Raw genomic sequence first — 13,025 nt, 5'->3', positions numbered from 1 at the left:
TTACTACGCATTTTTAGGGGTATCTGCAAAGATACGACAAAAATAGCTTAATAAAACGTGCTCAAGGTATCCTTAAATAATACTGAAAACATCTGCTTTCTTTGGAGTTAGCTGTTTCGCTTTATTTTGTTACTACAAATCTAACAGAATCTACCTTCTGAAAGATACCATTTTCAAAACTCCGGACAGTTAAAACTGTAATCCATTACAATTTTCTGTTCTATATATTAAAAGAATGTGTTTTTTATAATGTTTTATTTTCTAGATTCATTTTTACCGAGCATGAAGATAATTTTGACAGCAGACGATACTTAAATAAAAATATTACTGGCGTAGAATGAAATGCGTTTTTTTTTGCATGAAAGAATTAGATATGAATATTTTACATGCATTTCATTTTTAGAATTTACATTTTAAATAAACATTTGAATAGAAAAAGCTGAATATTTACTTTAACAATTATGCAAAGTTGTATTAATTTTTATTATCAACCTGTATCAACTATACAACGGTAAACTAATTTTTATTTCTGTGTTATAATAAACTGTTACATTATTAAATATGCTGCTTTACTAGGGTATAAAAGTCGTATCTACAAAAAATACTAAGGAAAAAAGTGGTAACTGCGCAGATACCACTTTAAAGGCTTAGTATTTGTCACTTACGTTCAAATTGCCTTAGCAAACTCCGCAAACTGTGCAGTTACGACTTTTTTCCTAAAGCTTTTTTTAATATTTCGCCTTCACAAATCGCCAAAAAACTTGACATTTAGGTAAAATAAATTACTAACAATCACCTGGTGACAATAACTCAATTTTGATAAAATGTGCAGAAACCACATCTGTGCTTAGCACGGCAGCATAGTTAAATTACTTTGAATTGTAATGCAAAAATATGAGCTTCCAATTTGGAGTTAAAAGTTATTTGCTCAAAACTAGAACAATAACATTTAGGAATTTTAATTAAAATTTTTATTATCAAACACACAACATTTAAGTAAATCCCTCAAACTAATTTTATTGTTTTAAATAAGTGGCATTGTGATTTTTTGGGAGGTATTTATTAAAAAGGGTTTCTTTTCTCTGAATTCATTCATTTGGCATTTTTAGTTTTATGTTTTTCTTGTGCATATTTCAATATTTCTGGTTTTTTTTTCTTTTAATATTGTTCTTGTATTCTGCCATGGACTGGTAAATTTTTCATATTTGTCATCTATTGCACGTTGGATTTATTCTACAAGCTTATTTATTAGGTTTCTGCTGATAAAAAAATGAGAGAAAAAAAGTCTCTAATTCCAACATTTTCCTACTGTTAGTACAGAACCCAAAACGTTTGTTTTCAAATGTCTCAAAAACTAATTTCTGCAGTTACTACCATTTACCTGCCCAGAGCGGTATCAAATTTCATTATTTTATCAATTTGTCTAATTAAAAAACTATATTTTAATATATCCTCTCTCTCTTTCTCCATGTTTTTGATATTCTTTTATTTAATTATTCTATTAGTTTGTCTTATATAAAAATACTATGATTTTCTGCTACTGACATTAAAAAAATTTTGCCTTGTTCCATGTCATTTGATTTGTTATTGATTTATTCTATTGTAGTTTAAGCATCAATCTACTTGCCTTTTGTATAATGCCTTGAAATATAAAATACAACTTTTATTCAAAACAAATTTTTGTTGTAATCTGAAAATGTTTCATTCTTTGTCATTAGGAACTTGGATCAATTGCACAGATATTTATTCTGTTAGTAATATCAACATTCCAGATGTGAATAAAACTGTTCGTTTTTATTCATGTTATATAAGTCCTTATCAAACTCAAGAAAAAACTAATATTCGTAGACATGTATGCACTCATATTGGTGAACGGCCATTTATTGCCCTACTTGTGGAAAATTATTTTCTAGAAATGATAAGCTTAAACTACATATGTTAAAACATAGTTGAAAGAAAAATGAATGCCTATATTTTTAAAATAAATTACAACAAACCAAAATTGTGCTGTTTTTGACCGGGGGGAAAAAGTGTAAATGCCTTTGTTTTGAATAGTAATTATGAATGAAGATAGTGTTTCATATTTTTTTTATCATTTTGAAATATTGTTTTGTGCTGTTAACTCTGAAATTTAAACTGAGTGTTACTAATTTGGTTTTATTTTTTCTGTATCTTTGTGTGGGAAGTTTTACATTTTAGATTCAAATTTGTATTATAAATCACTCTGAACGCTTAATGTAAGAAACATATTGATATAGTTTTTTAATAGATGGGTAATAGTTTAAAATTTCCATTTAGAATAACACTAATGGGTAATGATTTAAAACATATTCGTTTTTAACGACTGAATTCTGGTTTCTGTAATGGAAATCATAGTTGATTTTATTTTCAATGATATAAATTTAGTTAAAAATTGCTGAAAGTTTTAATAATAGGAGAAAAAAACCACTCGAAAAAAAGTTGGTTTAGAAAAAAAATAATTGCATTATATGATCTAACATTAAAGATATCTTTGAATTTGTAAAATATATTTCCTAAGTATTAGCACAGTGAATTAACGCCCTAAGTCAGGGCCAGGACAGAACTACTTGCCATATACCGACAGCTCGGTTATCATACCCAGAGGCCACAGTTTCATCCTTGTTATACTCAACAGTTTGGAATAGTGAATAACTAAACTGGAGGCAGATGTCATCTCATTGAAGCTGAAAGTTCCAACAAATTGAAGGCTTTCTTTGCTTTCAGTTTACAGGTTAAAATGCACCATGCTGGACACTCTCGCTTGTGAGAATTTTTTTTTATCTACCAGTTTGTTGCAGGGTTGGCTTTTTGCCGGCAGAAACTGGTTTTTGCCCTGCCAGTGGCAGAAACTGGTTATAACCGGTAAAAACCGGCAAAAACTGGTAGAAACTGGCAAAAAATGGAAAACGTTTTTAATAGCTCTAGTAATTACTTAATGACAGGCAATTAAGTAAAATAAAAAATATAACTCCATTTCGTCATTGCAAAAACTTAATATAATAGTTATTTAATAATTAGTGTAAAAATATGTTAAATAACAAAACTGACATTTACAAAGCAAAGTAAAATTTATCATAGTTGAAATTGCTATGCGTTAGAAATTTTAGCCTTGTAATGTTGTAAGTAACAAATTTTTCAGTTTGTTGTTTATAATTATTTTGTTTGCATTTAATTTAAAGTGTAATATATATATATATATATATATCAAATATTTAAATAAATACAGATTTGTTTTATTTCATTAAACTCTAAAATTCAAGAACTTCTCATTTTACACTTAATATAACTGAACAAAGCTATTCTAAAAGAGCTTAATCAAGCAGTTACTGATCATCATTTACTTGCCTATATGCTCCATCCAAAGTATTTGGGAGTAAATTTATCATGTAATCAAGAAGAAAGTGCCCTCACTTTACTCACAAATATTAACTCTGATTATGTACCTTATACCATTGCTTTACAAAACAAATCGGCCCCTTTTCCCAAAATCTATTTTTCCAATCACGTGGTAACAACTACTCCAAATACCGCATGGTGGTGCAGTTTGAAAAAATATGCTATAGAAGAAAGTTATGTGAATCTTGCTTGTTCTTTGAGGATAATGCCAGTTAGTTCTGCTGGGATTGAAAGAATCTTCTCAAATTTCTCCTTTGTGCACAACAAATTGGGAAATTGGTTAGGTTTAGAAACAGCGTCAAAACTTTTATTTTGTTAGAGGCTGTTGCAGTGGGGAAACAATGTAAAATTTGATTTTGAATGGTGGTAGTGTTGTAAATAAATTGTATTTGGGTTAATATTTAATTATTTGTCTTATACATTTTCTATTGTATGTCAGGAGTTGCATTTATGTCATTTTTTGAGTTTCTGCCAGTTTCTGCCATAAATGTGGCAGAAAGGGGTTTTTGCCATGCCGGTTTTAACCGGTTTCTACCAGTGGTTTTTACCGCCTCGGCAGAAACCTGCCAACCCTGGTTTGTTGGCACTCTCAGCTTCAATGAGATATATCTGCCTCCAGCTTGGTTATTCATTATTCCAGACTGATGAGTCTATGACAAGGATGAAACTGCAGTCTCTGGATCTGATAACCAGCCAGTCTGTATTTTGCATATTTATAAGGTATTTTCTTAAATTTTTATACAGAAAAAGTAAAAGCTATGAAGTGTAATTGATAAGCTGTGTATTTCCTAATCATTAAAATTGATGTATCATGATTTATTTAATTCAAATTGTTTCAAATAAAATCTTTCCTTCCTAGGAAATAAAGTTTGGATTGAAAATTATTCAGTTACCTCAAGACGCAATGCATTGGGGAAAAGGTGTCGTATGTATGTTTGCAATGAATGTCCATATACCATTATTGATAAATATAAAATGGACAGACATATGAGAAAGCACACTGGAGAACGTCCCTTTATTTGTCAGACCTGTGGAAAAGCTTTTACTCGCAAAGAAGGCTTAAGGAATCATACATTTTATGCTCATTCAAAAATGTTATAAAAATGTCATATTTTTTCTGTTATATTGTATGAAATATTTTTTCATAGATGTTTGAGGTATGCTGGATACTTTTTTAACCTACTAAAATCATAAATGTTATAGCATACTAAAGTGCTAGTAGTTAAAAATGTTGTTTTAAAATGGTTTTTAATTAAAGTTATATTTCTGAATGATTTTAACATAAGCACATATGCAGGTAACATAAAACTGACATTACTGTGAAATTTTTTGACTTTAATCCTCAGCTAAACAAAAACAGTTTTTTATTCATTCCTTGATAAACACCAAGTAAACATTTAAAAAAAAAAAGAAAAAAAAAACTTTGTGAAGTGCATACATGGTGGATTTTTTTTTTAGCTCATATTTATTAGAGCTGTTTATGTGTTGTAGCTTTCAGCACATTTTTTCAATGGGGTTGTTTTCATCTGTCAAAAGTACTTCTTTTAGTCACGGAAGTTCATAGAATGAGCAAAAAAAAAACATGGATCGAGAAAAAAACTTTTGTTTTAAGATCGGTAAAATTTTTAATTAATTTTTCAAAATTTTCAATTTTTCAAACAAGGCGTGGTTTTTACAACATCACAAGCGATAAACTTTGGCACGTTACTCCGCTGGCTGCATGAATGCTTTTGCTTGGGCTGTCCATACCACATTTCCAGACTATGATAATTTAGAAGCGAATTAAATATTGTGCTCTGCAATAATAGCATCAGTGAATGACAATTCATCACTTGTGATGTTATATGCAGAAGCTTAAAAAATGAAATTGAATCTGTGCGCCAGTTAAAATAATTGATAAAAAATATTAAACCTTAGTCAAATTATTTTAAAATTAATCAAATCCTATGTTTTTAAGCATGCTCTTTCAGAGAAATATACTTTGAAAGTTTCAGAAACAGCCTCATTGTTTCATGTAATTTGATCTATTTTAGAATTTTTTTGATTTTTTTTTCTTTGAAGATTTTAGTTATCAATTTCATAAGTTATCCTTTCACACTTAACATATTCTGTGTGTAATGAATTTATTAATTATAAAATTTTAATTCAAGTAAATTTCGGAGTGCATTCAATATTTCTAACTGAGAAGTTAATGCTTTGCTTCCATAGTTTTTTGCTTGCTTATTGTTAATTATTCACCATGGTTTTTTTTTCCTGTGTTTGTGTATGCTACAGGAGATAGCGCACAATGAGCCTATGGCTCATTGTACGCTATGGTCTATGCAGAACGTTCTGCATAGGTAGCTTTGTGAGCAACTGTAAAACTAGGTAATGCAGAATTCACTATCCTAAAGAATTTTTAATTATCCAGTCAGGCCTCGATATATGGTCACCCGCTTAGAAGGTCACCCCACATATGAGGTTACTTTTCTAAAGTCCCGGCTCGCTGAATAGGAATTCTTTTTTATGTATAATCAGGTATATGGTCAAGTCATAATACATTAATCGTTTATAAGGTCACTTTTGTCTGACTTCTTTAAATGATTTCATTGCCTAATAGATTTGCTTCCAAGAATTTTACGCGATATACAATCCTTAAAAAGTGAAAAGTCATTTTTCCTATTAACGTAGTAAATTAACAGTAGAAAGTGAGTGTAACGACAGTGATACTAAAATATGAAATAAGTAACGTGGGCACACAGTATGTACATATTGCAATTTTTTCACCAGTCATTAGAAGCCGAAGAAAATTTTCAGAAGATACTTAGAAACCATTGTGCTTAAACTAAAGGAAAAATGCATCTGTCCTGTATTAATGTAATTTTAGATAAAGTAAGTTGCACATCAGTTCTTTGCTTGGGCATATTTGAATGCAGTTTTATTCTAAATGGAAGTTTTAAAAAGCATTTCAAAATTTCTTATTAATTCCAAAATTTTCAATTGGTTCAAATTGATTCAACTATTATAATTTAATTAACTGATATTTTTGGACGTATTAAATTTTGAAAAGAATTAATGCATACATCCTTGTAAATACATCCTTATTTATCAATAAATATGTATATGAATCGGTTATAAGGTCACTCGGCTTATGAGGTCAGTTTTGTGAAGTCCCATGGAGTGACCTTATATCGATGTCCGACTGTACTTTTAATTTTTAAAAAAATAAATTTTTTTTCTCCCAAAATTAAATTTTTAAATTTATTGAAAATGGCAGGAAGAGTTTAAATAGAAATAGTTATGTTAAAGTTAATGGGACGGAAAACCCCCAGTTGTCTATAATGCTCCATTAGCTTTTAGGCATGTTATACTTACTGTGTTGCTGTTAAAAATACTATGTAAGATTAGTCATGCCTTTTTTGTGACCTGTGTTGGCCTACGCTTCAGCAGTTATTTGCTTTTTCAATCATTTTGCCTATGCATTCCATTGTACCAAATCAGATGTAAAAATTTATGTGCTTAAAGAACTATTTTTACTGCAAGTCATCAGAGTAAAATAAAAAATAATTATCATTATAATGTTTGTGTGTGTTTATTTTATTATATATTTTTTATTTTCTTGTTATTTGAATATTTTTTTACCACACATAACTGAGCAAAAACACTTTCATCACTCTTAAGCTTAGAAAACCATTTCTGATGGGAAAATGGGATAGATGCTTAATCGTTGATTTTGCAAAATATTTTAAAATTTTGGTATTACTAGAAGCAGACATGCTTTAATATATTCTTCGTCGCTGAGGTATGTTAAGCATTTTATTTCTTTAATGCTACCAATAAGATTATCGGTTGCAATTTAACTTTTTCTGTACCTTACGTTTTTTGTTTTATCTGTATCTATATGTAGCAAAAGAGTTTCAAAATCACAAAATGTAATTCAACTGCAATGTTGTGTAATATTCAGGAACTTTTTTTTTTTCGTGAGAAAAATCTTTCATAATTTTAAAGCACTGTACATTAATTCTTTTCATGAAAAATGTATTCTAAATTTTTCTACTTATTTTTATTTCTACCGGGTTTGGTTTAGCTTAGTATATTTTTTTCAAAAACAATTTTAGGCGTTGTAAGAGAAAAAAATAAGGGAGAGTTAGTCACTAACTGCCTGGTTTATGTTAATCAGACAACAGGCAACATTTCTTGGAGTGGGAATTTCCAAACTTGGGCTAGTTATGTAATCTTTTGCTTGGTAGTAATAATGCATATAGTATTTTTATAAATGAATGAATGTAATTGCTACTATATGTACCCATGATGTGTGTTTTAATCTTTTCTTTCTCAATTGAAACAAAATTTAAGTTTTTTAGAGTTTCATGAGGGAGGGGGGGAAAGCAGCTGAAAGAAAGGTTTTCGTATAATTTATACATTTAAATAGTGTCTTCTTTTAATTCTTAGACAAAAAATGTATTCATGTTTATGATTTTTGAATAATTAAGCAAGTTAATTTTGAAAAAAATTAAAAGCCATTTGCTAATTAAACCCGCGACTTTTAACGTAAAATTCTTCAGATTGAATTTGTATCAAAAGTAAAATATTTTATCTATTTTTCACACAAAATTCGAATTTACTAATTCATTTTTCTTTTCAAAATATATCTTTTGCCAACATATTGTTTAAAGTTTAAAAAATATTTTAGGTGCTGTTCCTAATTTGTCAAGGTGTGCAAAATATTTAGTTACTTCAAATGTTGGGAACAAGAGAGGTTATCGTACGTATGTCTGTGATTTTTGTTCTTATGCCAGCCATGACAAAGCAATGATGGCTAGACATGTAAGAAAACATACTGGTGAACGCCCGTTTGTTTGCACAAAATGCGGCAAAGGATTCTCTCGAAATGAAGGTCTTAAAATACATTTCTTCAGATTTCATCCATTGAAATAAGTGATGGTGGTAAGTTTTGGAACAATGGAATTAATTTTATCATCTGGAAGTTAATATTTTTTAATGTGTAAGAAAGAAAAAAAAATTAACATTAAAATATTTTTTATTTTATTTGTATTTTTCTGAGGGATCATATATTTGCTCAGAACTTGTTAAGTGCTTAAAAATCTTTCCCCTTTTTTTTAATCATCGTTCAAAGTATTGAAGACATTTTTGCAGTGCTTTTGGAAGGTATTAATTATTATTCATAGGTGTATTTTGATCCTGGCTTTATGTTATATTTTTTTGTTGCTAGAAAATAAAATATTTTTTACTTCGTTTTCAAAAGCTGTTATAGCTTTCTCATTTTGTATTCAAATTGTGAGTTATGAAAGTATTTTTCATTTTTATAAATAATCAAATCGTTTTTCTTATTTCTCGTTTTGAATTTTATCAGTACATATGCTAGCAAGAAATTAAGAAAGAAAAAGTCAAATGGAAATGATATAGGGTAAAAAAATTACTCTATTGTATCAGAGTTTTCTTTTCATGCTTCAGAGTTGACTTTTTTTAATGTTCATTTTACCAAACACATTTTTTTTCCTAAGTGGCAATTATTTTGTAATTCTTTAGTTCCTCTATTTTTACAAAAAAAAAAAACTGTAAATAAATTTTGATTTCAAGCATAGATTTGGATAGAGTTTTCTAGAGCATAAACCTGTCAAATTTGCATTTTGATGCATAATTTGCTTTATTTTTAGCGTGTTTTTATTTGTAGTTTATTTTATTTTTCAGGGGGAGGGGGGAGAGAGAGAGAGCAAAAAGCTGTATCTTATATCAAATGGATCAAAATTTTTATCTGGGAGGGGTTTTTTTTTTTCATTTTTTGGGGGGATAGGCCAATGCTTTTGTGTATGGGGGAAGGGGGTTGCTGCCTAAAAAAATAAATGTTACTATAAAGTAATTTTCTTTTTATTTCTTTTTATGTATGTTATGTTCTTTTTTATTGCCAATATTTGAAAAAAGAGTGCCACATTACAAAGAAATGAAATTTTACAGGAGAAGCGTTTGAAGTTTTAATTCTTCGGGAAACTTGCTGTGTTCTCCAGTGGTTAATATTAGAACAAAAAATCTGCCATTATTTTCCAAAAAAGATAACGTCATTTGTAGCCCTTTAAGCGGAAAAAAAAAAGAAAATTAAATTCGCATTGTGGCACGCTTCTTCCAAACGAGCAATATTATTTCTTAATACGTGAATTTAAAGTTTTTCTCCGTGTTATTATCGTGGAAATCAGCCGCATATCATTTACGTCACTGATTTGTAAAAGTTTTGAAACTTTGATTCAATCTAAAGATAATAAAGTTTGGATAATAACGGTCTGTCAACAGGTTTGCAGTATGATTTTTTTAAAGATAGGTAGATCCTGTGCAACTAATTTACTGCATTTCTAAGACTTACTTTTAACTTTCAAATAGCACTCAATAAGGTACTGCATGCTTCTAAGCAAACTAGCTTGCATTGGAATAGGAGGCAAAAACTTTAACTGTCTAGCAGAAGTAGTTGATAGCTGTAATCACTCTTGGTGGATTGAAATTTACTATCCATAGCAAATTTTTTTTATAGAATTATGTTGTCGTGGCTTAATGTAGAATAAGATTCTGCGTATGATACAGTAATAACATGAAAATCATCTTTTTTTGACTTACGTTAGTCCGACCCTGAAATAGATTTGGGATTGAGAAACTTTGCTTTAAAATTTGCCTAACAACTATCTCATTACATAAGTTTTTGCAAAAAATGAGTCAATTCTCTTTCCCCATGTCCATTGCCTACTCATGAGTTTAAATAAAGCATTGCTTTTGTATTTTTAGATAAAGTCTCATATATTTTACTATTCTATTTTTAGGTCTCCATCTTCTTACATTAGGTGCAGAACATTCAGAAAGCGAATTGCATATAAGAAAAGCAAACGGCCGACATTATTGTGTGATATGCTCTTACTCTTCTGCTTACAAAACTGATATTCGAAGACATGTACGCAAACATACTGGAGAGCGTCCTTATACCTGTTCTGCTTGTGGGAAAGCCTTTGCCCGCAAACAAACTTTACGATTGCATATGGTTATACATTCTAGACTTTGAAATGTTTCCCAATGTTTAATGACTTATGTAAACTAAATATAGATTTTAAATGTTTTATAAATTGCTTCAATATTTTACTGTTCTTAGTTTTACGTTTAATATTAGCTTTATTCAGGGCTTCATTACCAACAATGTGAGCTCCTGTTCTTCTTTTCAATTTTGTGCAAATTTTAACATTTAAAATGAAATTCAGCCTTTTTTGGTGCAAAGATTTGAGGGCTATATTACAATGCACAAAAGCTGTACCTGCTTTTGTTTTTTAATCAAAATGAGTTACTGAGGCCAGGTAGTTCTTAATGCAAAAAAAAAAAAAAAAAGTGGCATCTGTATCAAGAATATGGAAGTGTAAAAAATAGTACCCTCATTTTAAGCTTAAGCTGCAAATACAACTTTAGTGCTTAGCATGGAAGTATAAGGCTCTTGAACTTCTTTTGCTGGAAATTAAGCCCTGGTTATATTGTACAGAGTTATGCCTTTTTTGTGTGAGTAATCATTTCCAACTTTATTTTATTACAGGCATAAACATGGGTAATTGACAAAACATGAAATATGTTTTTAATTTAAGTTTAAACATGAAGAAAAAAAAAGTTGATTGAATTATATTTTTCTGAAACAAAATAAATTGCCTTTGTGCAGAATTATAAAACTCAATGTTGAAGCTTTTAATGCTAAGCTGCAATCTTGAGAGAAATTAAACTAATCAGCTGGAACAGTATTGGATTGGTATTGGTGAGTTTTGCTTCAGTGTGGGTAGACTTTAGAAAACTTTCTCTAACCAAACAGTGAGAGACCCCGAATGACTTAACATCCCAAAAAGTCAGAGATGAATTCGGCCTTGGGTAGGTCAACTGCAGTATCTGCAGGAATGAGTTTTCGAGATATTTGAAGGAACACGTTTTGGATTCAATACTAACAATAGGTAAATGTTTGAATGATACTTTTTTCTTGCTTTTTTTTCAGCGGAAACCAATAAGTAAGCTTGTACAATAAAGTAAACATGCAATAATGACAGAAACAAAGAAATGAAAAATTTGCAGTTACTGCCCTTGATCTGCCCAGGGCAGAATTGGACCCTATGCATAAAGGCTGTTAACTGTTATTATTAATGTCACTTAACTTTAGCTTTTGTTGTTCAACTTTTCTAAATTTTTCAACTGGAGTTTAAATTATTCCTGGATATGAGGGAAAAAGTTACCTTATTTTTTAAAGATGTCATCATTTAGATAATTTCATGTATGCTTTTCTGTTATAATAAACTTTGGTTGATTTTTCAAGGCAGATTGGACATAGTAACTATCCATTTGTTACACAAATGTATTGTTTTTATGTTATGTGTTTTTTTTTTTTAATTTTATTTTATGCTTTAAAATTTTTGTAAAATATTTAATGATATTGATCCATGTGTATAAAATTTTGAAAATAAATGCTTTTATTAAATATAAGTCCATATGAATCAGTTCCACACATTTTTCCTTCAGGAAGTTGATTCATCAAGAGCTTGGGATTTAACATATTTTGTTAAGATTTTTTTATTTGTTAATTATTGTTATTATTATTGTTTGAATTCTATATTGTCTTACAATCATTCTGAAAAAATATATATCTTATTAATTGTGAACTATATTCTTACCCTTTTAAAGTATTTTTGTTTAGTTTTAATACAGTAAAAGTAAAAGCTTTAAAGTATTTAATTAGCTGAAATTTGTTCTTAAGGTTAGATATGATGAATTTTATTTTCTGTAAAAAAAATAATAATTTCAAATTGAAAAATTTTTTCTTAGGAAATTATACGTGGACAGTGCAAAATTATTCGGTTACCTCAAGAAGCAACGAATTGGGGAAAAGATATTGTATGTATGTTTGCAATGAGTGTCCCTATTCCATAGTTGATAAATCTAAAATGGAAAGACATATGAGAAAGCACACTGGAGAACGTCCCTTTGTTTGTCAAGCATGTGGAAAAGCTTTCTTTCGTAAAGAAAGATTAAAGTATCATACAATTACTGCTCATTCAGAAATTGTCTAAAAATGTTTTGGTTTTTGTTTTCAACATAGTATAAAATGGATTATGTTGGATGGTTGAAAACTGCTGGGTAATTTCTGAACCTGTTTGATAAATAGTCTAAAATCATAAACGTTATGCAGTAAAATCCTGTTACAGCAAACTTCAAGGAACTGAAAATTCAGTTTATTGTAACGGGAATTTTGTTGGATTAGAAATCAAATGAAGACTGAAAATTTATTTTGTTTTATTGGATATTTCTTTATATTTGTATTCATTTTAATGAAATTCCATTGCATGTCTGTCGCGTATTATAGTGCTAGTAATTAAGAATTTGTTTTAAAATGTCCTTTCCAGTATTCAAGAATGTTATAATGCAAAGATGAGTTTTTGTAATGTAAAAAAATGTATACAAAAGGAAAATGATCTTGAAATGTTTAATTCTAAAATGAACCAGAAATTTTTATGTTTATGTTATGTTATTTATATTGAATAGTAATCAATCTTATTAAATATTCTGATCTAACAATTTTGACCATAGCATATGAATGTGCTATCTTGCAGTGC

The 13,025-nt window shown here is 29.2% G+C and overlaps 1 protein-coding gene across 1 annotated transcript in view; it reads left to right on the top strand.

The window, feature by feature from the left end:
* Positions 1 to 10,456, top strand: part of LOC129219837 (gastrula zinc finger protein XlCGF8.2DB-like) — a 35,788-nt gene extending 25,332 nt beyond the window's left edge. The window contains exon 5 of the mRNA XM_054854146.1: positions 10,221 to 10,456. Coding sequence (XP_054710121.1) covers positions 10,221 to 10,456 — 236 coding nt within the window. The remainder of the gene's footprint in view (positions 1 to 10,220) is intronic.
* Positions 10,457 to 13,025: the final 2,569 nt, after the last annotated feature.

Source organism: Uloborus diversus, chromosome 1 (assembly GCF_026930045.1).
Source record: "Uloborus diversus isolate 005 chromosome 1, Udiv.v.3.1, whole genome shotgun sequence".
NCBI lineage: Eukaryota > Metazoa > Arthropoda > Arachnida > Araneae > Uloboridae > Uloborus > Uloborus diversus.
The sequence above is the reverse complement of the archived record's forward strand: the minus strand, read 5'-3'. Positions and strand labels throughout refer to the sequence as shown.